A 27,639-nucleotide genomic window follows, 5' to 3' on the forward strand; every position below is an offset into this window, starting at 1 on the left:
TCAATGCTTGCAGCCTAGGACTGCTCCAGTGAAGATATGGTCTTGAAAGCCAAGAAAGTTGTGACCCGTCACTGGAGTGCTTTTTGGAGGCCCGCTGTGATGTCCTCCACCTCTGCTCTGGCCGCAGGAGGTCCAGCAATCTCATCACCTGGGAGGCAGTAGCAGTGGTGGCCACTGCCAATGCTGCACAGAAGAGGTTGGCCATTCAATACAGAAAGAGGATGAATGGTCTCAACTGTGCCATCAGGGCCAGGCAACCATCACTCTTAACTCTCACACTCACAAGCCCATCACACATTCACTGGCATCTCACTTGCTGGCAGCTCAAGGGACATTGCCACTCACTCTCTCACCTTCACATCTCCATCTAGCCTCATCTCCTCTGGAGACTGCCTTCTCAGCCCTCACCATGTTGAGGCCACTTGCACAGATCAACATGTGCCCCCACACACACCCCCAACCTTTTGCAAGCAAGCCCTATCCCTGCAGCTGCCAAAAATCCACCCCCACCTTACTGCTGGTCTGGTAGGTAATGACCTGCCATAAGCCCCCCTAAAAGTGATGTGGGGCTGCTTGTGAAGCCTGGCACTGATAACCACGAGTGCTGCCCAAAGCCAGGTAGGCAAACAAACCTTAAAGTTCTAAGCCAAAAACAGTTCATCAGGTGCACATCACTTATGTACAGTTGTGAAACACGTCAACGTGCAATCACACTCACGTGCTCAATGATCCAGCGTGGGGGGATGATTCCGGTGAGCTGGCTTATAAGGATATGCAGATGTATTACAAATAAGTTCGCGATGTGCGATGTGCAATGGCGATAAGTGCAGCCCACCATTGACAGGCAGAACGGAAAATCGCAAACTGGTTTCACAATGTCGTGAAACCGATTTTTGGCTTTCCCACCATATTGTCTGCTCACGCCCACCATGACACCTGACGCCAACAGGCACGGAAAATTCCACGCATGGTTCTCCATTCTTCCCACTCCACCACTGCTGACTGATGTTTATGACTCTGCCTTTAAAATTCCTCTTTTAATTCCTTCAGTTTGCTACCTCCTTCCTTTCAAAATCCTTGTACTTAAATGGGCATTAATCCTCTAATATTTCTTTCTCCTCCTTTTCAACGTTTACAACTTACCGGTATTTTGTAAAATAATTTGAGGCATTTAGAAACACAGGCCTTTTTTTTAAAAATTCATTCATGGGGTGTGGGCTTTGCTGGCTGAGCCAGCATTTATTGCCCATTGCTAGTTGCCCTTGAGAAGGTGGCAGTGAGCTGTCTTCTTGAACCGCTGCAGTCCATGTGGTGTAGGTATACCCACAGTACTCTTAGGAAGGGAGTTCCAGGATTTTGACCCAGCGACAGTGAAGGAACTGTAATATATTTCCAAGTCAGGATAGTGAGTGACTTGGAAGGGAACTTCCAGGTGGTGGTGTTCCCATCTATCTGCTGCCCTTGTCCTTCTGGATGGTAATGGTTGTGGGTTTGGAAGGTCCTGTCAAAGGAGCCTTGGTGAATTTCTGCAGTGCATCTTGTAGATGGTACACACTGCTGCTACTGTGCATCAGTGGTGGAGGGAGTGAATGTTTGTGGATGTGGTGCCAATCAAGCGGGCTGCTTTGTCCTGGATGGTGTCCAGCTTCTTGAGTGTCGTGGGGGTTGCACTCATCCAGGCAAGTGGGGAGTATTCCATCACACTCCTGACTTGTGCCTTGTAGATGGTGGACAGGCTTTGGGGAGTCAGGAGGCAAGTTACTCACTGCACGATTCCTAACCTCTAACCTGGTCTTGTAGCCACAGTATTTATATGGCTAGTCCAGTTCAGTTTCTGGTCAGTGGTAACCCCCAGGATGTTGATAGTGGGGGATTCAGTGATGGTAATGTCATTGAATATTTGGCAGGGGGGCAGGGGGGAGATGATGATGATTGGGTTCTCTCTTGTTGGAGATGGTGATTGCCTGACACTTGTGTGGCATGAATGTTACTTGCCACTTGTCAGCTCAAGCCGGGATATTGTCCAGGTCTTGCTGGATTTGGACATGGACTGCTTCAGTATCTGAGGAGTCAAAAATAGTGTTGAACCTTGTGCAATCACCAGCAAACATCCCCACTTCTGACCTTATACTAGAAGGAAGGTCATTGATGAAGCAGCTGAAGGTGGCTGGGCTGAGGACACTAGTGTATGTTGTATGCATAAAGAATCCATGATTTATTTCAAACATATTAGGTTGCCTTTTAACTCTCTTGCAAGCAGTTTCTTTCAAATTGGTCGTGCTAAATATAAGTTTAGGACCAAGACTAGGGAGAGAGGCACCTGCTTTATATTTGAAATATTCTCCTCCAATCAGGTTTCCCTCCTAGTAAAATAATTCTGTCAAGCCACTGAATGTAGTAGCACCATAATAGTGCATTCCTAAGGCTAAAAATGAATAATTTGCATTTATTTGGTGCCTTTGATTATCTCAGAGTGCTCGAAAGCGCTTTACAGCCAACAAAGTACTTTTTGAAGTGTATTATGTTACTTTTGTAATGTAGCTATTATTCTATCCCACTCTTTCAGCAATGATATATCTAAGTGACAACATTTCCTCCCAACTTTTGTTAAGGTCCTGCTACTGATTTAAAATTAGAAATAGCCCAGTAGGATAAATACAATAAAAGAGTTAGGATAAATATAATAAGGGAGTTTTAAGATCAGCAGCAGTCTACAGTGTGTTCAGAAAGACTGTTTCCATTTATATATAACATTGGAGCTGCTAAGAGGACTGGTTGAAATAAGAATCAGCAAGAATCAAAGTTAGCAATCAAAGAGAAAATGGATTTCTGGATACCAGCAACACCAAAGTGAGAATCTTGGTCGGCAGATAGTTTCAATGTCAGCCTTTGACTCATGCAAGAGTCATTATCCGCAATATTTAAAAGGAGGTGGAATACAAGCAGGCAAATGCTTGAGCAGAGGGAAAACCTTGAAATCATAGGGGCATAAAGGTCCTGCATGGCATACAACCACCGCTGCAAAAATGGTGGCAGGTGTGCAGGTAGGGGGTTTGGGTCATGTTTCATTTTTTTGATCCCAGCTCTCCCGCCTTGCCAACATTTCAACTGTTTTTAGAGAAAGGTGGGTGGTGAGAGTTGGGTTTCATATCCACCCCATCAAATATTTTGGATGGAACTTTAAAGGAAAGAAGTGGTAATCTTATGCAAAAGTATGGATGCTTACAAACCAAAACTAAAGTTTTAGATTTCAAATAATAGTAACTTTTCAGTATTGCGCACAAAATTCACTATCTGTATGGGAATGAAGTGAATTAATTAGAATGTGGAACTTACCACCACATGGAGTAGCTGAGGTGACTAGCATAGATACATTTATGGGGAAGCTGGATAAGTACATAAAGGAGAAAGGAATAGAAGGAAATGTTGATAGGGTGTGATGAAGCGAAGTTGGAGGAGGTTCGTGTGGAACAAATCCTGACAATAACCTGTTGGGGGTTGAGTGTCCTGTTTCTGTGGAAGTAATAAGTACTATGTAAGTAGTTACAGCTCACTATACTTTATGTACAGTCTGAGAAGTACATTAATATTTCAGATTAATATAGCTGCATTTGTATTGTTCGTTGTTTATTACATCTCCTTCCTTTTTCACTATATAGGATTTTAGTTTTTTTTTAAAGAGAAACCATCTAAAATTAATGGAGGCTTTTGAGTTTTTCACAAGCATGCAAATAAAATAAGCTGTAATGCTTAAAAGGGTATCAGTAAAAATCAAAGGTTTTTGCTAAAACCCAGGATACACTGAACAAGTACTTTTTCTTAATTTCTGAGGACCTTTGAAATTAGTTTTTTTTTCCTACCGTAAAACTACAACCTGGTGTAAGTGCAATTATGCTTAAGGAATGAATGCTTCTTGGTTAAGTTCAACCTATTAGAAAAATATGCAACACAAATTCATATATCCGAAATGATTAAATTAAAAACATCATGCTAATTTATAGAAGGAAAACAAATTTATAGAAGAAAAACAAATTTAGAGGCAAGCGGGATGATTGAACTTAAACAGAAGCCCCAACAAAAACACAAGCAATTATAATTGCTTATTTACACAATTTACAAAATACAGAAAACACAGTGGTATACTTAGAATCATGTAGCACAAAAAAGGCTACTTGGCTCATTGTGTCTGTGCCAGCACTTTGAAAGAGCTATTCAATTATTCGACTCCCTGCTTTTTCCCTATTGTCTTACAATATTTCCTTTTCAAGTATATATCCAATTCCCTTTAGAAAGTTATTATTGAATTTGTTTCCAACATTCTTTCACTGAATTTCAGATCTTAATAACTATGCACGAAAAGAAAATCTCATCTTCCCACTGGTTCTTTAATTAAGCTTAGATAGAAAAAAATGGGAAAGTTGTCAAAAATACTGAATTATATATGTCAGACCTGCCAAGCAAATAACCTATCCTAAAAGGCTCAACACAATATTGTCACAATTAGATACCCAACAATACTTTTTAACACTGTCATCTAGCAGTGAATACTCTATGAATCTTCTTTTCTATAAAAGTTATTCCACAACTTTTAGGGGCAAACAATATTTAATGAACAAAAATAAAGGCTGTGATACACTGTACAATGTTTAAATTTGATCATCTTTCCTTCCAATTGATCCTCATGTCACCACTTACTGCCAAGTATTAATTGTCTAAGACATTCCTCTGCAAACTGAACAAGTTTTTCAATGCAAACAAGTGTTAATGAGTTTCATAGAACTTATCCTACCAGGTATTATTTTCACTATGTACGCATTTTTCTCTGAAGCTGATTAAAGATTTTGCATCCAATTTGGTTAGTTGACCTTTAATACCAAGAACATCATGCTTATATTCCTACCTGAACAGCAAGACACGAAGCATTGTCTGACAGCAAAATCTGTTCCCCTGCATAATGAGAGGACAAAAGTCATTTGGAAGGTAATTTTATCACCTGAATCAGACCATTAGTACACCACAATCTTTTTGCATTGCTTACTTAAAGCAAGAAAAGTCTCCAATAGTGTTTTAAAAAGCTGTTTGAAGCTAACGTTATAAAACATTTCAGTCTGTCAGAAGAAAGAAAGATGACAAGTTCACTGCAATAAAAATTCCTTGGTTTAGAGGACTGGGGCAGCAACCCATTAGTCTTCATTACTTTGCAGTCTTCTGACAACTGGAGCAGGCTGCTGTGCCCCAAATGGAGGCCATAACATGAGCTGATGATATATGAAGAGCTGCTAAAGGAAACCTGAACTGTCTCTGCCAATGTGAAGCATTTTAAGTTCTTTTTTAATGAGAGCCATATTTGCCATAATATTTAAATATCTGATAGACATACAAATCATTTTCCAACTCTTGGTAAACCTATCAATAGGGTTTCCAAGCATATAGTTTTATAACTAGCTGCTTACACTAGCTGATATGATGACTCAGTAATAAATCATGAAGGTTAGATTTCATGAATGTCTTGTTTATGTTGACAGACGGATGTCAGTAAAACCTCTTAATAGGATGAAATAGTACCATATATTAAAACTTCCACTACACACCCTGAATCTTTGATTGAATAATAGTTAATTGCAAAAAAAAAGTGACAGTCATTTACTGTGCTTGTATTGCAATACGAATTATTATAAGGTTTAATTCCAAGATGTAATGCCTACCCTTCAATGGTTGATATAGTGTTGCATTTTCTGGCCAAGGTTCTGCAGCTGTAAAAACAAAATAAAGATGCAAAATAAATACATTAAATTAAATATAGAGGCATCGAGGCCCATTTCTGAATTTAAAACAGTAGAACTAATTTCTGAGAAAAATTATCACAATCAGTTTGACACAATAACACGCTACAAACCGCATCTACTTGCTCCTCAATTCTGATTTTACACTTCATTGTATGACTTAAGTCACTGAAAAAGTTTTCTGATAAGGCTAATTGATGAAACAAAAGTGATTTCCTAAATCTAGCTTTTCTGTCTTGGCACCTTATATTTTGATGCTTTCTAGCAATTAGCTTAGTTTGATATCAGCTATGAAGAAGTTAACCCATTCATAAGATCAAAAGAAATAGCAGCAGGAGTAGGCCATTTGGCCCCTCAAGCCTGCTCTGCTGTTCAATAAGGTCATGGTTGAACTGATTGTGGCCTTACCTCTACTCTCCTGGTTGCCTCGATAACTCTCGACTCCCTTGCTATTTAAAAAAACTAACTCGACCTTGAATATATTCAATGACCTAGCCTCCACTGCTCTCTGAGGAAGAGAACGACCTCAAGAAGAAATTTCTCCTCATTTCCTTCTTAAATGGGAGACCCTTATTTTTTTTAAACTGTACCCCTAGTTCTAGGTTCCCCTAGGAGGGGAAACATCCTCTTAACATGTGCCCTGTCAAGCCTCCTCAGAATCTCATCTGTTTCAATAAGATCACCTCTCATTCTTCTAAACTTCGATGAGTATAGGTCCAACCTGCTCAACCTTTCCTCATTATACAACCCCTTCATCCCTGGAATCAGCCTAGTGAGCTTTCTCTGAACTGCTTCTAATGCAGGTATATCCCTCCTTAAATAAGATGACCAAAACTGTACACAGCACTCCAGGTGTGGTCTCACCAATGCCCTGTACAGTTGTAGCAAGACTTCTCTACTTTTATATTCCACCCCCGTTGCAATAAAGGTCAGCATTCCATTTGTCATCCTAATTACTTGCTGTGCCTGCATGCTAACTTTTTGTGATTCACATACAAGGACATCCAGATCCCTCTGTACCACAGCATTCTGCAGTCTATCTACATTTAAATAATATTCTGCTTTTCTATTTTTCCTGCCAAAGTAGACAACTTCACATTTTCCCACATCTGCCATCTGTCAAATCTTTTACCCATTCATATCCCTTTGCAGACCCTTTATATCCTCCTCACAATTTTCTTTCCTACCTATTTTTGCATTGTCAGCAAATTTGGCCAAAATGCAGCCAGTCTCTTCATCCAAGCAATTAATATAGATAGTTGAGGCCGTAGCACTGATCCCTGTGATCCACTTATTACAGTTTGCCAACCTGAAAATGACTCATTTATCCCAACTCTGTTTCACTAGACATTGCCATGGTGTCAGCTCTCTTTAGATCATTGACCCATTCTGCACAGCTGCAAAGTGAAATAATCATGTTCTTAGATGAGAATTGTTAGTTGATGGAAAAAATCAAGGGCCTTTAATAATGAACAAATTCAACATTTTAAATGTAACATTTAAGCTATAATTGACTTAGATTAAGGAATAGTGAGCTGTGAATCTAAGTTTGCTGGCAACGCTAAGTTAGGTGGCAGAGTAAATAATGTAAACAGGAGCAGAAGATAGAATAAGTGAGTGGGCAAAATTGTGGGGTTCAATATGGAAAAGTGAGTTCATCCTCTTTGGACTTGAGATAGATCAGAGTACTTTTTAAATGCCTAAAGGCTTAGAATTGTGGATAAGCAGGCAGATTTAGCAGTACAGTAAGGTACAAAAAGTAATTTGAAAGGGTGATGGAATGTTGGTCTTCATCCCAAGAGGGCTAGGAAAGAAAAGTTGAAACAGTGTCACACGTATGCAGAGTTCTGGCAAGAACCTATCTGGTATACTGCATTTCAGTTACTCTGTAAGGATATACTAGTCTTGGCAGGAGTGCAGTGCAGATTCACCAGAATGATAACAGGGCTGAAGGGATTAAATTATGAGGATAGGTTGCACAGGCTAGGCTTGTATCCTCTTGAATATAGTGAGATAAGGAGTGATCTAATTGAGGTATTTAAGACAATTAAAGAATTTGATAGTATGGATAGAGAAAAATAATTTCCTCTGGTGGAAGAGTACAGATCAAGGGCTTAAGGGACTTAACCTAAGAGCTAGAATGTTTAGGGGTGATGTCAGAATCTGCTGCTTCACATAAACGGTGGTGGAAATCTGGATCTCTCCCCCCACAAAAAGTTGTTACGGCTAGGTCAATTGAAAATTTTAAAACTGAGAATGATACAAATTTTGTTAGGCAAGGGTATTAGGGGCTAAAGGGCCAAGGCAGGTAAATGGAGTTAATATGAATCAGCCATGATCTAACTGAATTTTGTAACAGGTTGTAGGGGCTGGATGCCCGACTCCTGTTTCTGTGTAAGCAGATCTCCAACGGCATTACTCAAAACACGTTGAATGCTATCCTGTTTCATAATGGCAAAGGTATCATACCTTGGAATAGTCAATGCATTATTTTTCTATTTAGGTAAAGCTGTCTTTAAGCTGGCCTGACTATTGAAAACTGGAAAATTTGGCTATAAATAAATATTTAAAACCAGATGTTTGGTTAACAAATTTTGGCGATTGTAATGTGTTATTAGTTTTAGGTTAGAGCAGTGAAGCTTCCAAAAATGTTCAATTATTTTTAAAACCTGATGTGTGATGTTTGTACATGTTAATGCACCATTTTTAAGGTGCTATCAGCAGACCTCCCAGATTCTCCATCTACAACAATATGTGACGCCTTCAGCAACCAAACTGCACATAAATTACAGCAGGAAAAGAATGTCATAGAACTTCCGTGACATGGATAAAATTATTTTTAGATTGGATATGTGAAAATGGAAACCGGGGTGGTGGTGGGGGAGAACGGTGCGGAATGGTCAGAATGGGTATTTAAGGTGCAGAGCTAAAAAGCAGCTGAACAGAAAAGTCATCAGTAGCTCTTTGAAAGCAAAAATAAAAACAATTAAGGTAAAAAAAATTTGACAGTTTGAGAATAGGGCCAAGATGGGTAAAATAACACGAGGCAATAGTAGAGCAATGAAAAGCAGAAGATACCGAAGTAATATTAGAACAGCACAGGAAAGAGGACTAAGGGGGCTCAATAAGATAGAAATGGTCAAGACTGTGGAAACACAAAGTGTGAATAAAGGTCTTGAAATTAATTCAGTGAAGCACAGAGTTAATGGGTCCTGATGAGTACCTATATAGCAAAAATACAAGACCTTAAGCAGCAAGAACACAGGCAAAGGTTTTCTGGACGAACTGCGATCTAAGGAGGGTGGCAGACCAGTAAAGTATTTGCGTAATCAAGCTGAGAGTTACAAAGGCCTGAATAACAGTCTCAGTGACAATAGGAAGAAGCAGACATCAAGACTTAGAAAGTAGCAACGGTGGAAGAAAGTAGTATGCAACGCAATGGCTATCTGCACACATACTGTTAGTATAGTAACAATGTGGCTCTGTGGTAGCATTTTCACCCGACACCAGAGTACATTAGACATTTACAATGTACAAACTGTTCCAGAAGCCATTCGAAATCTAAGGGAATGCTCCAAGTGCCGTTGCCAGCAAGAATGAGATTCAGATTCTACCTTTTTGCTACAAGTGAGTTTCCTTAGCAATACTACTGACTGAAGCCAACTTTTAAAACACACTCTTGTTTGCCTAAAGTCTACAAACTGAAATTTCCCAAATCATTGCAGGACAGAAAACTTATACTTGCTGTATTTATTCTATTTGCAATTTTTTCCTGAATCTTGAGGTAAGCCACCTATCCTTAAAGTTTACTTTATACAAATACAACTTCATTTCAAAAGTTCTGACATCGTCAATATAATAAAGCACATAAATAAATGTGTTGTAATATTGTTCTACTAATCATGAATGAGCTGAAAATCCACCCTCTACCCTTACAACAGTGAACAAAAATAATTGGGCAAATGCTTTCCAAGAAAGGTTATTTGTAGAACAACAGCATTGTATTATTTTGTGAATAGCAATGTAAAAAAATTCCTGTAATACTTGAGCGATAAAAATAGTTTGAGCTTCTAAATTTCATAGCCAAAAAACAAAATTAGGGATAACTATAAACGTTCAATATTCACTCTTTCAACAGTAATAGGTTACAAGAAACAACAAAAACTAAATGTATATTATCCTAAAAATTAATTTTGCAATACTGGATTAATATTAAATTTAATTCAGTAATACAAACTACAGTGATCTGCTAAACTCAAAAAGTTTTAAAAACAATACAGATTACATTTCAATACCACAACACAACACAATCCACATTGTTTCAAATAGAGAATAAAGAAAAACCATGCCTCTATTTACCATATTAAACTTAATATTTGCCGTGGAACCTTAAATACAGATTTTTGTAAAACACAAAAATAAAGATTTAATACACAAACAATTCCAAGTTTTAACATCAGCCAGCAGTCGTCTTCTGCATTTGAACCTTCTGCCTGACAGATTGTTCAGGGCCAATAAATAATACAACAGTAAATATCACAGTTGACAGCTACAGCTGTGATTCTCAGGCTAAAATAAGAGTCTTGTATAGAACCTGCATTTAAAAGTACTGAACATGATACAAAATTTCTTACATCACCAAACACTAAAATTGCATGTAGCTTAACCATACAAGCCTGTTTTCTTCTATCACAGTGATTTATGACACAAAAATTTCCACTAAAATCAAACCTCATTTATCCTTGGGCTACACATTTCCATAGCATATGGATTACAGTTTGTAACTCACCATGTCTACCATCAGAGCATAAAAAAGAAATTTCCCCAAGGTCTTCTGCTTACCAATAGAGGTCTCTAGAACATTTCAAGATCTGATTTTTATAGTATGTTATTTAAATCTTTGCTTTTGTCCACGATTATATTAAAATAAAAATGTTTATTAGGCTTTAGTCTCCCATTCAGTACAGAAAGCACTACCATTTACTCAGGTGTAGTCCCGCTCAGGTAGAAGCAGCTGTCCAGTACCTAACCAAAGTGTCTATTCTTCATTTATGTGCCAAGACAGCACATTTCAGCAGGCTGTTCAGCTACATAGAGCATTGCAACCAAGATTGATATCCGCACATACCCATTTTCCAGTTAGGGTTCAGTGGATAGTGGCCAAGAGCCTGGTATTTATAAACGTTTCATATGGTCATTCACACATGTACATAATTATGCAAGACTTCTGCTCATTAGTTTTCTTTGCTGTGAGTAATATTCAGGAAGCTAAGTAACTAGTCAATGATAATACCAATAGCCATAACATCTTACAAGGCTTATAATTATCTATGGGCACTAAATAGTTCATCATTATGTCTGTGCCTAGGTTGGCAATCGAACCTATTTGTGCTATGTAAACATTACTGCTGCTTCCACGTGATTAGCCACTGCTGGAGGAGTAAAATAAAAAATAAAAAAGATACATTTACAAAAGCAAAAACAAATCTGGCCTAACCTGGTAAGACAATGAGCAATTGAGTTATATACAGCTGGAAGCTCCTAGGTTTTATCTCCAGTTTTTGATGCAATGGTGTGGTGGTAGGGGTGCTATAATTCATCTAGCATAGGTTAGAGAAGGAAAGGAAAGTAAACTGATAGTGTCTTAAAAGTGTTCCTATTCCTGATCAACATGCAGCAACCATCGCAGGAAGTTTATATGTATGGACATCAGGCAAGACAGGAATGGTTGGGCCGATTCCCTGGTGGTCTACACTCACTGTCTAGATTCAGACATGTAGAGTAGCTACTTAGCTGCGATACTAGAGGACAACCAGTGCACATGCAACTGCATTTGAGCAAGAATTGCTACTGTACGGTAATGGGAAAAGGAAGAGTACATGGGACAAAAAAACGGTTCAAGGAAAGGGAAAATGCTAAAATAAATTATTTCATAAGATGTGTCTTTTGCAGCAATGTATTTTATGCACAAATACTGACTTAGATTGACGTTACACAAAGTCTTGTGACTTTCAGCAATCTCAGAAATGAGTTGAGGGAGCTACAACCTGATTTCCACCATTAGTTCTACAAAAAATTCATCCATGGTTTAGCATAATTTGCTAATTATCTGGTGGTCATACTGTCTTAAGGATGGCTGGTGTGAGAAATATAAATAATTGTTTTTTCTAAAGTTGCGACAAGTTACAGGGAGTTTTATTTTGCATCTGGCTATGTTATACTAATGTAGAAATGCTTGATGTTCACAGTGATCCCAAGCTGCAAAAATGCTCCATTCCCCAACACTATCATCTTGCCTTAATTAGAAGGACTACACAATAACTAGCACAATGAAAGCGTCGTGAATGGCATTATAAATTGCAGTGTTGGTACATTATTGGGGAGTCAGGAGGGGAGTTACTCACCACAGGATTCCTAGCCTTTGACCTCCTCCTGTAGCCACAATATTTATATGGCTAGTCCAGTTCAGTTCTTGGTCAATGGTAACTCCCAGGATGTCGATAGTAGGGGATTCAGTGATGGTAATGCCATTGATTGTCAAGGGGCGATGGCTGGATTCTCTCTTGTTGGTGATGGTAATTTCCTGGCACTTGTGTGGTGTGAATGTTACCTGCCATTTATCAGCCCAAGCCTGGCTATTGTCCAGGTCTTGCTGCATTTGGACATGGACTGCCTCAGTATATGAGAAGTCACAAACAGTGCTGAACATTGTGCAATCATCAGCGGACATCCCACTTCTGACTTTAAGATGGAAGGGAGTTATTGATGAAGCAGCTGAAGATGGTTGGGCCGAGGGTGCTACCCTGATTATTTGCAGCATCCAAACAACATAAACAATATTTGTCAATTAAAACATAATGCATTTCTCATGATATTAATTACAACTTAATAAATGACCGAGTGCTCTTCTCCAAGGTCATTTATGTGACTATGTCCAGCACTGTTGCCTCTGGTTCATCAATATAAACTGTGATGGTACAAGAATGATCAGGACAAGTTAGGGCTTTTTTCACTCTTTCAAAGTAATTTAGGCCTTAACAGACTTGATCACTTGAATGGGCTTCTCCTTTGGGATTAAGTCACTAAATACCATAACTACAATTATGATAATAGTTGGACAACCTGAATTATGCCCGTTGTTGTTTCTTGGCAATAGCATGAACCACACAACTTGCATTTACATAGCACCTTCAGTGTAGTAAAAACACCCAAGGTGTTTCACATGAGCATTATGAAAAGAAAACTGACAGCAAAGCACTCAGAAGATATTAGGCCAATTGACCAAAAGCTTGGTCCGACAGGTAGTACTTAAAGAGTATCTTAAAGGAAGAGAGAGAAGCAATCAATCTTGACATAGCTGGGCCTCAGCCTCCCACAATCTAGATAATTGCCACATTAAAAAAGAACCTCAAAAATGCTAATATTAAATTTTTTCAAGCCTTAAATACCTTGCTTGGCTTAACTGTGTTAATTTGTCAGGTCATGCTTAAGCTGTCCCTTCCACATCTAAGTAAAAATAATTTTAAAAATGTTGGAGCGTGGTCATGGATTTTCATGTAGATAGGTACCGCTTTTAAAGATACTCTTTAAAACCTACCTGTTAGACCAAGCTTTTGGTCAATTGGCCTAATATCTTCTGAGTGCTTTGCTGTCAGTTTTCTTTTCATAATGTTCCTGTGAAACACCTTGGGTGTTTTTACTACACAGAAGGTGCTATATAAATGCAAGTTGTTGTGTGGTTCATGCTATTGCCAAGAAACAACAACGGGCATAATTCAGGTTATCCAACTATTATCACAATTGTAGTTATGGTACTGCTTTTCTCATACAGCTCTGACAATGTAAAAAATACGGAGTGTAACTAAGCCTACGTGCTAAATGGCACCTCACAATAAACACTGGTCTGGTCTAGAGTTGTCATATTCTTCGTGCTCGCTACCTTCTCTACCATGCAAAGCATCAGCCTCCATCAAATAATTTTGCTCATAATATCCTATAAAAAGAGGCACGTTCTTGTTCTTCTTTGGGACCAATACCACTAGAAACATCCAAAGGCTCTGGCATAATTACATAACCTGCATTTCCAGCATAGTCTATCCCTTCTGGTTTATCTATTATCTCCTGTTGTGTAGCATGGGATACACACATTGGTACACTGGTTTTGACGTATCTGTGTCGCCCTCATAAACAAATTGCATAATAGGCTTTAGTTGACCAAGCGCATTGAGCAAAAGCCTAACAGCAGTTCCTGGTTTGCTTTTTCTTTGTGGCGGATAGCAGAGTTAATAAAATGATTTTATCTGTGAGGAACTTAATCTACTTTCGTACAAGAGACCTCTAATATCACTTACTGTTCCTCCTGTAGGACAATATAACAACAACCTCAAGGCAAAAATTAAAGCTTAACAGATTCATGTGATTGATTCAGATTCAGACCTGGCATTCACATGAATGACTGGATATTCGTGTACATAGTGTACTTCATTACATGTGATTGATTCAGATTCAGACCTGGCATTCACATGAATGACTGGATATTCGTGCACATAGTGTACTTCATTACAGATTTCTACCGCACATCCAATGAACCTGTAATGTATTACTCTTCACAAGTAGCAGCACCAGCGTACTCTGTCTTAACAGACACTCTTTGCCCAGCACAGTAGTTGTGCCAGCTTTTGAGATGGCCTCATCTATATTTAGGTTCTTTTGTGAAAGTTCAGCCAACCTATGATGTCGCTCTTTAAAGTACAAATTTGACTATATTTCAGTAGTCTTCCCTACTATGTCTCTCTGACTTGAGTGCAATGTGCTCAATGTGCCCGCAAAGCAATTCAAATGGCAAGAACACTATAGGTTCTTGGGAGATCTCCCTGAGAGAAAATATGATATTTTAACCCTGTCCTTGGGATGTTTGGATATAAATGCAGCACGCAAGGTCATGGATCATCTCTACCATCACGTTCATCTGAAGATAATATGATGTTTGGTTTGGCATTGTTGCCATTACTAAATGAAGTAGAAAATTAACCCATTTATCAGAAAAAAAATTCTCTGGTAACCCAACTCAAGTGAGTACTCCTAGTAATACTTTAGCCACAATGGTTGCTTCTGTGGAAGTGAGTCAGTTGTTGGAAGGCATTCAGTGAGATAATCAAAATGTCCACTTTATTGCAGAGATTGATTTATCACTGCTTATACCTTTTGCCACAATTAATTTGTGTGAAAATAAATAGCAAATAAATTTGACAGTTCAGGCTAAACACAATAACCTTGTCAAAATATCAGCAGATGCAATTTCAAATATAGATGAGTACTTGAACTTTAATTGCCTTTCCTTCAAAAATAAGAGATTGCAACTACAATTTCAAGTATTAAAATGTGATTTGAAAAGACTTTCTATTAATTCTGGTGAAAGGCATCAGCCTAAAATGTTAACTTCTCTCCACAGATGCTGCCTGACCTGCTAAGTGTTTCCAGTGCTTTGTTTTTACTTCAGATTTCCAATATCTACAGTATTTTCTTTTGTTCCATAATTCTACATCTTCATTGATACATTAATCTTTCAATATGTTACAATGCTGCTGTATGTTCACAAGGTAAGAACTATTTGGGCAAGCAAAGGAAGCAGCAGCCAGAAAAAGCATCTACTGCATAGAAAATCCAGACATTTGAGTATGTAATATACGCCTGATCATTTATAGTAATTTTTGCACTGAAACAATAATGAATTCTAATCAAGCAAGACTGAAAATTAGCCAAGTATTAGAATTATCAGATACCTTGAATCATAGAGCATAGTGATATTGTTGCTGGAATGGTAATCCAGAGACCCAGGGTAATGCTCTGGGGACCTGGGTTTGAATGCCGCCACGGCAGATGGGGGAATTTGAATTCAATAAAAAATTAAATTAATCTAATGATGACCATGCAACCATTGTCGTAAAAACTCGTCTGGTTCACTAATGCCCTTTAGGGAAGAAAATCTGCTGTCCTTACCTGGTCTGACCTACATGTGACTCCAGACCCACAGCAATGTGGTTGACTCTGAAATGCCCTCTGAATAAGGGCAAATAGGGATGAGCAATAAATGCTGGCCTATCCAGCAACACCCACACCCACATCCCATGAATGAATAAAAAATATGTGACTGAGTTCAAAGGATGAGCCTCATGAGAGCTCTGAAGAAGGGTCATACAGACTTGAAACATTAACTCTGTTTCTCTTTCCACAGATGCTGTCAGCCTGCTGAGTTTTTCCAGCATTTTCTGTTTTTACTTCAGATTTCCATCATCTGTAGTATTTTGCTTTAATTTTGTCTTGTGGTTTGGATGAGAGATCACTTATGGGAAGTTTCCTCGCATCTGTTTTACCTTCAAATTGATTGCAGTAGAACGTGAAGTAATGTAATATTTATTTTTTAAATATTAAAATCCAAAATTACAAATAATCTAGGTGGTTTGCGCAATCATATTTAAATTTTTAATTTGGAAAACAGCCTCTGCTAGGTAACCCTCAAATATCAGAAATGTCATTGGCATTTGGAGGCTGATGACCAAAGTACTGGACACACATTGACAAAGTTGTGCTTTTGTTGAACAAAACATATCTGCGTAGGCTATACAACCCAATGCTAATGTGTAAAAAAAATACGATAACTGACCCAAATTAAATTCTGGCAATCTCATACATTCCTTAGAAAGCAATACGAATTGAGAATCTTACCGCCCACCCAACCGTTCACCTGTTGCTCCCTCCATCAGAGCCCAAAGCTAACCCTGTTATCCACTGACTTGACACAGCATTAAGCAGCTCTGAAGTCATTACCTGCCATTTGGCAGACAAACATGTCTGTTGCTATTGCCATGGCGCAAAAGCGTTTCTCTCCTCTCCTGGGCCGGGGTAAAGCTTCTCAACCTCCCCGAGACAATGTCAACACAGCAGCAGCTCACTTCCGGCAATGAACACCTCACTTCCGGCAGTGTCGCGCACGCGCAGTATCTGCTGCTCCGGGATGGGTGGGCGGTGATAAGCAGCCGGCACAACATTGCCTTCAACTTCATTCCGATAACATGGTGTGATCTATAATTTTTAGCAGAGTTAGAACAACAGCTTTCATTTGTACAGCGCCTTTAAGGTTGGAAAACGCCCGATGTTCTTCAGAGCAGCATAATCCTGAAGAACAGTAGGTTGGATAACTGAAAGCTTGGTCAAAATGGTATGTTTTAAAGGAGGAGCAGGAGAAGTTTAGAGAAAGAATTCCCTAGTGCGTGGTGTCAATGCTGCTGAAGGCGCGAGCACCAGCTATGGAGCAAAGAAAGGGCTTGTATTTATATAGCGCCTTTCATAACCGCAGACGTCTCAAACCATTTTACAGACAACAAAATACTCATGAAGTTAGTCTCTGTTGTAATGCAGGAAACACAACAGCCCCTTGTAATTTATATTAAGGTAATAGAACACCCCAAGGCATGTCACTGAGCAACATTGAAGGTTCAGATGACCAAAAGCTTGGTTAAAGGTAGGTTTTGGGGCATCTTAAGAGGAAAGTGAAGTAGAGAGGTGTAGGGAGGGTTTTTCAGAGCTTAGGGCCTAGGCAGTTGAAGGCATGGTCACCAATGGTGGAGCAATTAAAATCGGGGCTGCTCATACGAACTTATGAAATAGGAGCAGATGTAGGCCCTCGAGTCTGCTCTGCCATGGCTGATCTGTTTGTGTTTCAAATTCCACATGCCTATCCGCCCCCCAATAACCTTTGATTCCTTTGCCTAACAAGAGCCTGTCTACCTCTGCCTTAAAAATATTCAATGACCCCACTTCCACCACCTTCTGAAGTAGAGTTCCAAAGTCGCACAACCCTCTGAGAGAAAACAATTTCACCTCCAATCTGCCCTAAAAGGGTGACCACTAATTTTAAAACAGTCCCCCCGCCCCACCCAGCCAGTTCTGGAGTCACCCAGAAGAGGAAACATCCTTTCTACGTCTATCACGTCCACCTCGTCAATGCCATTCAGGATCTTATATACTTCAATCAAGTCACCCCTCACTGTTCTAAACAACAGTCCGGCCCAGTCTATCTAACCTTTCCTCATAAGACAACCTGCTTATTCCAGGTATTAATCTAGTAAACCTCCTCTGAACCACCTCCAACGCATTTACATCCTTCCTTAAAGAAGGAGACCAAAACTGCACATAATATTTGAGATGTGGTCTCACCAATGCCCTATTTAACAAGCATAACATCCTTACTTTTATGTTCAATTCCTCTTGTAATAAAGGGTAGCATTCCATTAGCCTTCTTAATTATTTGCTGTGCCTGCATACTAACTTTTTGTGAGTCATGCACTAGAATTCTGGATCCTAGATCCCTCTGCACCTCGGAATTCTGTAGTCGTTCTCCATTTAAGTAATTCTCTGCCTTTTACTCTTCCTGTCAAAGTGAACAACTTCACATTTTCCCACATTGTACACCATCTGCCAGATTTTTGCCCACTCACTCAACCTATCTTTATCTGTCTGCAACCTCCTTATGTCCTCTTCACAACATACTTTCCTACCTATCTTTGTGTCATTTGCAAATTTAGCTTCCATGCCTTCGCTCCCCTCATCTGAGTCATTGATATAAATTGTAAAATGTTGCAGCCCCAGCACAGATCCCTGCAGGTCTCCACTCATCACATCCTGCCAGTTAAAAAAAGATCTGTTTATGCATACTCTCTGTTTTCTGCCAGCCAGAAAATCTTCTATCTATGCTAATATGTTACCCCCTACACCATGAGCTTTTATTTTCCGCAATGACGTTTGATGTGGCACCTTATCAAATGCCTTCTGGAAATCTAAGCACAGCATGTCTACAGGTTCCCCTTTATCCACAGTTCCTCTTTATCCAAAGAATTCCAATGAATTGGTTAAACATGATTTCCCTTTCAAAAAACCATGCTGACTCTTCCTGATTTCCTTGAGTTTTCTGAAGTGCATAGTGTAGCACTGGTGGAGACCAAAAATAACAGACAGAAACCACCCTCTGTCATGAAAAACTGATTATAGCCACAAGCTACTTATGGGCATATTGAACTTTTTAAGGAAGACTTGTGTGTTTTTAAAGAAGTACAAACAAGGACACTGAGTGAAGGATGGCTGATAATGTAAAATGAGCACTTTCTTGAACGTTCCTATATGGATTAAACTGACAGCCCTGTCCTGAGAGAACATGGAATGTCGCACTTGAAAAGGTGTCATGGCCTTTTTCAAGCAGAAACACTTAAAAGGGAGATGGGAAAGATGCAAAAGACTGAACTTTTGTCTCCGCAACGACAGGGGATTAAAGCCTGATTTGCACATCTCAGCAGTCACCCGAAAATCCATCCCCTGTTGATTTATATCTCAGAATGTGTAAATAGTTCTGAGGTGGATGCAAGATGACTGTTTCCCCTCATGAGAATACACAGGGAAAAATCAATTAAATAGCAATGTGTACTGGTGTGCTGTATGAGTGACAGCAAGTAAAAGAACATAGTCACCCCTTGAAGCTTGCAGGCGAAAGATCTCTCTCTCTCTCGTTGCAACCAACTCAGGGGTTTGAATAAAGATGGGGAGCTAGTTCATTCCTCTTCACCCAGGAGCATATCAAAATTGGGGTCCCATTCAGTAAGTTAACAAATTGGGGGACCTTGCCCGGGGGCTGATCGTGACACCTCCCACCGGTCTGCCAACTCCTGTTGACACAAAGAATGGCTCCAAGCCAAGCTAAGACTGACTGGCCTCCTGATATAATTAATAAGAAGCACAGTATGCTGCTGCTGCCGAAGTTCCTTTAATCACTTTATTGATTAAATAATAATTGCCAATAATTTTATTAACAACTAATATATGTAGCATAATAGCTAAAATATATAGTAAAAACAACTAATAACAATATAACACCATAAGATGTAGGAGCGGAGTAGGCCATTCGGCCCATTGAGGTCTGCTTTGCTATTCAATGAGATCATGACTGATCTGATAACCCCCAACTCCACTTTCCTGCCTTTTCCCCATAACTCTTGATTCCCTTACTGATTAAAAATCTGTCTATCTCAGCCTTGAATATACTTAACAACCCAGCCTTTACAGCCCTCTGCAGTAAAGAATTCCACAGATTCACTACCCTCTGAGAGAAGAAATTCCTCCTCATCTCTGTTTTAAATGGGTGATCCCTTACTCTGAGATTATGCCCTCTGGTCCTAGACTCTCCGACAAGGGAAAACAACGTCTCAGCATCTATCCTGTCAAGCCCCCTGAGAATCTTATATGTTTCAATAAGGTTGCCTTTCATTCTTCTAAACTTCAAAGAGTACAGACCCAACCTACTCAACCTGTCCTCATAAGAAAATCCTTCCATACCCGGAATCAACCTAGCGAACCTTCTCTAGGGGGACCAAAACAGTTCATAGTATTCTAGGTGTGATCTAACTAGTGCCTTGTATAGTTTCGCAAGACTTCCCTATTTTATACTCCATCCCCTTTGAAATAAAGGTGAACGTTCCATTTGCCTTCCCTATTACCTGCTGAACTTGTATGCTAACTTTTTGTGATTCATGTGCGAGGACCCCCAAATCCCTTTATGCTGCAGCTTTCTGCAGTCTTTCTCCATTTAAATAATATTTAGCTCCTCTATTTTTTCTCCAAAGTGCATAACGTCACATTTTCCCACATTATATTCCATCTACCAAGTTTTTGCCCACTCACTTAAGCTGTCTGTATCCCTGTGTAGACTGTATGTGTCACCCTCACCACTTGCCTTCCCACCTATTTTTGTGTCATCCGCAAACTTGACGATAGTACATTCACTTCCCTCACCTAAGTCATTGATATATATTGTAAATAATTGTGGCCCCATCACTGACCCCTGTGGCACTCCACTAGTTACAGGTTGCCATCCTCAAAATGCCCTCCTCATCCCAACTCTTTGTCTTCTGTGAGTTAGCCAATCTTCTATCCATGCTAATATACTACCCCAACACCATGGGCTCTTATCTTATTAAGTAGCCTTATGTGCGGTACCTTATCAAACGCCTTTTGGAAATCCAAATATATTACACCTCCTGGTTCCCCTTTATCTATCCTGCTTGTTACCTCTTCAAGGAATTTTAATAAATTTGTCAGGCATGATTTCCCCTTCATGAAGCCATGCTGACTCTGCTTGATTATATTCTACATTTCTAAATGCTCTGCTATTACATCCTTTATAATAGACTCTAACATTTTCCCAATGATGGATGTTAAGCTAACTGGCCCATAGTTGCCTATTTTTTGTCTCCCTCCCTTTTTGAATAAGGGTGTTACATTGGCAGTTTTCCAATCCTTTGGGACTTTTCCAGAACCTAAGGATTATTGGCAGATTACTACCAGTGCATCCACTATCTCTGTAGCTACTTCCTTTAATATCCTAGGATGCAACCCATCAGGTCTAAAGGACTTATCGGCCTTTAGCCCCATTAGTTTCCCTAGTAATTTTTCTCTAGTGATAGTTGTTGTATTTCCTACCCCCCTTTTGCCCCTTGATTATTTAGTATGTTTTGGAATGCTATTAGTGTTTTCTACCATGAAGACTGATGCAGAGTATTTATTCAACTCTGCCATTTCCTGGTTCCCCATTATTATTTCCCCAGCCTCATTCTCTAAGGGGCCTATGTTCACTTTGGCCTCTCCCTTCCTTTTATATATTTAAAGAAGCTCTTACTGTCTGTTTTTATATTACTTGCTAGTTTACCCTCAAAGTTTATTTTCTCCCTCTTTATTCTTTTTTTGGTCATCTTTTATTGGTTTTTAAAACTTTCCCAATCCTCTGGCTTACCACTAATCTTTGCCACATTGTATGTTTTTCTTTCAATTTGAAATTGTCCTTAACTTACTTGGTTAACCATGGTTGGTTTATCCCCTTCCGAGAATCCTTCTTCCTCACTGGGATATACCTTTGTTGTGAGTCATGAACTATTTTCCTAAACGTCTGCCATTGTTCATCAACTGTCTTTTCTGCTAAACTCCTTTCCCAGTCCACTCCAACCAACTCTGCCCTCATTCCTTTGTAATTACACTTATTTAAGTTTAGCACAGTTGTTTCTGACCCAAGTTTCTCACTCTCAAACTGAATGCTAAATTCTACCATGTTATGGTCACTGTTTCTTAGGGGATCTTTTACTCTGAGATCATTTATTAAACCTGCCTCATTACACATTACCAGATCCAAAATAGCCTGATCCCTGGTTGGATCCACAACATATTGTTCTGGGAAACTGTCCCAAATACACACTATGAATTCTTGTTCATGGCTACCTCCGCCAATTTGATTTTCCCAGTCTACATGAATATTAAAATCACCCATGATTAATGTACTGCCCTTTTTACATGCCCTCGTTATCTCCTGATTTATTCTCTGTCCTACAGCATAGCTACTGTTAGAGGGCATAGAGACTACTCCCACCAGTGTCAATAATTTAAAGCCAATGTACCCATTATAGCAGTGGGATGACTAGTGGTTATACTTTTGTCCAGGCTGGTGGCATTCAAATGTTTTGTTCCCCAAGAACACAGATTATGTATCTGCATTCTTCTGAAATATTGATGCAGATCAGGAGCTCCGCTTTCATGCTGTCCACTTCCAGCCTGTTCCTCTCACTTCTCCCAGCATTGATCACCATGGAGGTAACACATTCTGAATGAGCATAGTACATGGTCGGAGAACATATAGGAGCTGATTTTCTTCATGTTTGTGAAATAGTTTCCCCGGGTTTTACTGCAAAGTTTCAGGTACCTCTCCTCAATGGTCCAGCAATGTTTCATCTTAGGGGAGGATGTAACATTTTCCACATATTGAATTCTTTGTACAGCGCATCCATGTCAATCTCCTTAAGATGGTTTGCTTGAAATCATTGCAAAATTCTTCAAAGGGCACAGCATTCACAAGGGCCGGTTTATTCTAAAACAAAACAAAAACAGAATTACCTGGAAAAACTCAGCAAGTCTGGCAGCATCGGCGTAGAAGAAATCAGTCAACGTCCCGAAACGTTGACTGATTTCTTCTCCGCCGATGCTGCCAGACTTGCTGAGTTTTTCCAGGTAATTCTGTTTTTGTTTTGTTTTGGATTTCCAGCATCCGCAGTAGCTTTTAGCTTTTTGTTTTGGCCGGTTTATTCTGTTGTGAAAGCTGTTTTCACCTAAGTCATATCTTTACTCAATACTCATGTACTTCTTGTCTCTTTTAGAAATTTATAAAGTCTCTCACCTTTTCCTGCCACATCTAGTGTTAATTGCTTCAGTCTGCCATTCACTGCAAACCCAAGAAGCTTATTCCGAATTCTTCTCTCCAGTTCCCTAATCATGTCACTCATATGCCTAGAGGACACTGAATGATTTGGCCTCCAAAAGTTCAACAGTCAGTGAATATTTTCAGAGTAATGCTGACAAAGGGGAGGTGAACCTCAGCCACTCTGTTGGCAACCCACTTGTCTATGAAGCATCTCCATAGCTTTTTGGGCGCACTCTTAGTCACCTACACTCTGAAAGTAGCTTGTCACAGGTCCCCAGCATTTCAGCAATCTGTGATTAGCAAACAGTACAGAAAGCCATCTGGCCACAAGATGCCTCAATAGATTTCAATCCACCACCTCAACAAAGTCATAGAACTCTCTCATTCATTGGTTTTGCTAGCAGAAATACTAAAATTTACCTTGAGAATGATATTTTCTGCATTAACAACAAGGTTTCTGACATGCGACCTTGTGGAGTTGTGAAAAATATGAGCCAAACAGTTGGCTGCAATGATTTCCCTTTGAGCACTTTTCAGTTTTTGGTAAAGACTGTGCTTTCCATAATTAAAAGTCTTGCCAGCTGAGAATGCAGAAAGTCTGCCAGGGCTGCGATCTAAGTCACTGAGTTTGGATAATATTTCTGATGTGATTGCTGCCAAGGTTCCCTGGCTATCACTATAGAAATCCATAAATGCTTGGATCATCTCCACCCACACACACACACACAACCACACACCCACCAGCCCCCCCCCACCCCCCCCCCCCGGCCCCCACCCTCCCCCACCATCACCTTACTCAAAATTGAAATAGTTCAATCTAAGGAGAAATACTTCATCGCACCCTTGTTTGAGGAATCAGTTGCCAAAGAGAAAACTTGCTTTAATGTAATCCAAGTGCTTTTGTACAGAATATGGACTAGAACATTCTCACTCACTTGCCTTTGTTTTCCCACACACTGGGCCTCTTGCCATGGAGGATTCACAGTAGCTTTCTTTATCAACTTTTAGGCTGCAGTCGCTACTCCTTTAAGACTGCTGGTACCTCATGGCATGATATCTTTTGCCTAGTTTAGCAGCAAACACTATTATTTATAGGCAATGCAGGCAATTTAAAAGAGGAGCTCAATGATGATGATACATGCAAGTTGAGTATTTTGCTTTTCTGACAAAATGTGTTGATTCACATTCCTTGGTGTCTGACAAGGATACCATATCGGCACAAAGTGCAGAATGCATGATGCTCTCCCTACCTGCTCTATGCTATGAAATCACATTTGTTTGACCATTCAAATTGAACATCTTTCTCTTAGGCATTTTGAGGTGAATGGTGTGGTGTGTGAGGGTATATGGCCTGATAAGGATGATGCTAGAATCTTTTACCCTGGACACTCGCTGACCTGGAAATGATTTTGAATGACCAATATTGGTATTAGCCAATGAGGCTGGTAGAACAAGCTGAGAGTGGCGCCAATAGAATGCAGGATGGGTCCAATAGGACCCTTTATGTTGGGCACACTAATCAGCCTGGAAATGATCACGAGGGGGATGAGCTGACGTTTAGCTAATAGGGTGACCTTTTGGAGCCACACAGTCTCCAATCGGTTGACTTTTATATAATTCATTTCTGATTCGTCACTACATTGGTCAGCGAGTGGCTGCAAAATGAGCAGATCTTTAGCCGGCTTGGCCATTTGGCATTACGAACAGTGCAAGGCAAGATTTTGAAATATCAGACCTAAGCCGTAACGGGTCCTCATGCAGTGAAATCCACTGTCCAGTACAAAACCGAACACTGGCCACCCAAGATGCTCAAGAGGCCAGATTTAGATGGGCGCAGGTATCTTGAGGCAGGAGGAAATTACAGAGAAAAAGAGGGGCGAGTTCATGGGGTATTTGAAAACAAGGATGAGAATTTAAAACCAAAATATTGTTTGACCCGGAGCTAATGTAGGTCAGTGAGCATAGAGGTGATGGGTGAATGGGAAACACAGTAGCCAGTTTGTGCACTGCAATGTAATAATGACCATATAATCTGTTTTTGTGTTTTGATTGAGGGATAAGTATTGACCAGGACACTGGGAATAACGCCCTGTGAAATAGTGCCATGGGATCTACTGAGTCAAAATCCTGGAACACCCTCCCCAACAGGATGTACCTACACCATATGGACTGCAGCAGTTCAAGAAATCAGCTTACCACTGCCTTCTCAAGGACAATTAGGGATGGGCAATAAATGCTGGCCTGGCCAGCGACACTCACATCCCATGAATGAATTTTTAAAAATCTATTATGCCCCGCTGCGAGAGTAGGCGGGGCCTCAGTTTCACATCTTATCTGAAAGACGGCACCTCCGACAGTACCTCACTGTCAGCCCAGATTTTTGTGCTCAAGCTCTGGAGTAGGACTTGAACCCACAACCTTCTGATCAGAGGCAAGAGTGCTATCAACTGAAGTGCAAGTGACCAGAGTTGGAGAAATGTAGATTTCTCGAAATGTCATCGAGGTGGAGGTACTTGCAGAAATAGGGAATAGCTATGAATGGATTTCATCATGAGTATGAGAATTTTAAAATTTAGATATTTATGAATTATGAGTAACGTAGATTAGTGAACATAGGAGTTATGGGTGAATGGGATTTGGTGTGATTTAGATTATGGGTAGCAGAGTTTTGATAAATTACATTCATGGAGCGTGGAAGATGGGACACTGACTGGAACAGCATTACAATAGTCAAATCTGGTCGTAACAAGCATGGATAATGGTTTCAACAGCAGAAGGGCTGAGGCAAGGGTGGAGATGGGTTGTGTTATGTTACGGGGGTGGAAGTACGTGTAGGGGTACATAGGTCTTAAATGTGACAGTTCAAGCAGATAATCTGCCAAATTCCAAAACTGGAAAATACCTTCAAACACACCAGCAACTCAAAAAACCTACATACAACTGAACAGCCCAGAAATAAAGCCCACGACCAGGGCCACGGTTAGAAGGTGACTGAATTTTACTGCATTTCATTTCAAATTTTTGTCACTATATTGTGATCACCTACAGCAACTCCATTTTCTTTCTATTAATAGTAAACCTCCATTCTTCACCCTGTGATGTGTTATGACCGGTCTCTGGGCAAGGTTCCCCCAATTTGTTATGCTCCCGAGTAAGGAAGAATGAACTGGCTCCCTTTCTTTATTCAACCCCACGGTTGGTCGCAAGAAGGTTAACTTAAAAAGGATCCCTTCCCTCAAGGATAGCTATTCCCAATCAAATGTATTTATGTTTTAAAAGGAGCCAATTTAACCAGGCTTTCTTGAGTTAAAGAAAGAGTGAGTTTATTAGTTACTAAAACACGAGAAAAAAAATCATAAAAATGCAACACACATACACACATTTGAAATGAGAAGTGAGTCCAAAAATAAAGGTTAAAAAGATATATGAATCTGTCTGTGGTTGGACCATGAGGAGTTGATGATGAAACGTTGTGGCCGTTAAGTTGGAAAATTCCGGTAGAGCTGACTTTGGGCAGTTGAGCAGTTAGTTTGGAGATTCTTGGTCCTGCAGGTTGGCTGAAAGGAGTTGTCCTGTTCCCTTTTCGACTGTGGCTTTGCTGACTTGTGACTTGCTTCCAGCAATCAAAGAGAAAGGACTTTTTTTACCTGTACGTTCAAGGATGCCTAGTTGATGTTCTTCAGCTATGATCTTCACAGCACACTTTTGTTTTTTTTTCAAAAATATACTTTATTCATAAAATATCTTGAAGAACATTCCAAAACATTTCAAAATCACAATCACAAAAGTACAATCAGATTCAACTTTTACACATGGATCACAAGGTGCATCAATACAATCAATGAATATTACAATCATTTCAATATGGTCAATGCAGACAATCAGACAATGGTATTGGAGTTATCAACATACATCATGTTGCACTCTGAGGTGCTTCATTACAATCATTATACAATTAGTATTCAATGCATACATTCATTGTGAGCTGTACAGCCCGAGGGGCTCTCAACAGTTCCCAGCCCCTCGGTGCACTGTGGCAGAAAGGCCTTAGACAGCGACCTTTCCCCATTGCGCCTTTGCGGCTGCTGCCCCAAGCTATAATGCGTCCCTCAGCACGTAGTCCTGGACTTTGGAATGTACCAGTCTGCAACATTCAGTCGGGGACAACTCTTCGCGCTGGAAGACCAACAAGTTCCAGGCATACCAAAGAACATCTTTCACCGAGTTGATGATCCTCCAGCTGCAGTTGATGTTTGTCTCGGTGTGTGTCCCTGGGAACAGCTCGTAGAGCACAGAGTCCTGTGTCACAGAACTGCTCGGGATGAACCTCGACAGAAACCACTGCATCTCTCTCCAGACCTTCTTTGCAAAGGCACAATCCACAAGGAGGTGAACAACGGTCTCGTCCCCACGACAGCCACCTACGTCTTGGTGCTTGTTGGAAAGTTCTGCCGATGAGGCATTCTGCCATATGACTTTGACAATCTGCTCGGGGAACCATCCCACAGGATCCACCCTCTCCTTTTCCCACAGGGCCTCTAAGACGTTACGTGCCGACCACTGCCTGAT

The 27,639-nt window shown here is 40.0% G+C and overlaps 1 protein-coding gene across 1 annotated transcript in view; it reads right to left on the reverse strand.

The window, feature by feature from the left end:
- Positions 1 to 16,750, reverse strand: part of mtx2 (metaxin 2) — a 61,337-nt gene extending 44,587 nt beyond the window's left edge. The window contains exons 1-3 of the mRNA XM_078552038.1: positions 16,611 to 16,750; positions 5,706 to 5,753; positions 4,901 to 4,947 (exon numbers count right to left, since the gene is read on the reverse strand). Coding sequence (XP_078408164.1) covers positions 4,901 to 4,947; positions 5,706 to 5,753; positions 16,611 to 16,650 — 135 coding nt within the window. The 5' untranslated portion in view covers positions 16,651 to 16,750. The remainder of the gene's footprint in view (positions 1 to 4,900; positions 4,948 to 5,705; positions 5,754 to 16,610) is intronic.
- Between the last annotated feature and the right edge of the window lie 10,889 nt (positions 16,751 to 27,639).

The sequence above is a fragment of the Cetorhinus maximus genome, chromosome 11 (genome assembly GCF_964194155.1).
Source record: "Cetorhinus maximus chromosome 11, sCetMax3.hap1.1, whole genome shotgun sequence".
NCBI classification, from domain to species: Eukaryota; Metazoa; Chordata; class Chondrichthyes; order Lamniformes; family Cetorhinidae; genus Cetorhinus; species Cetorhinus maximus.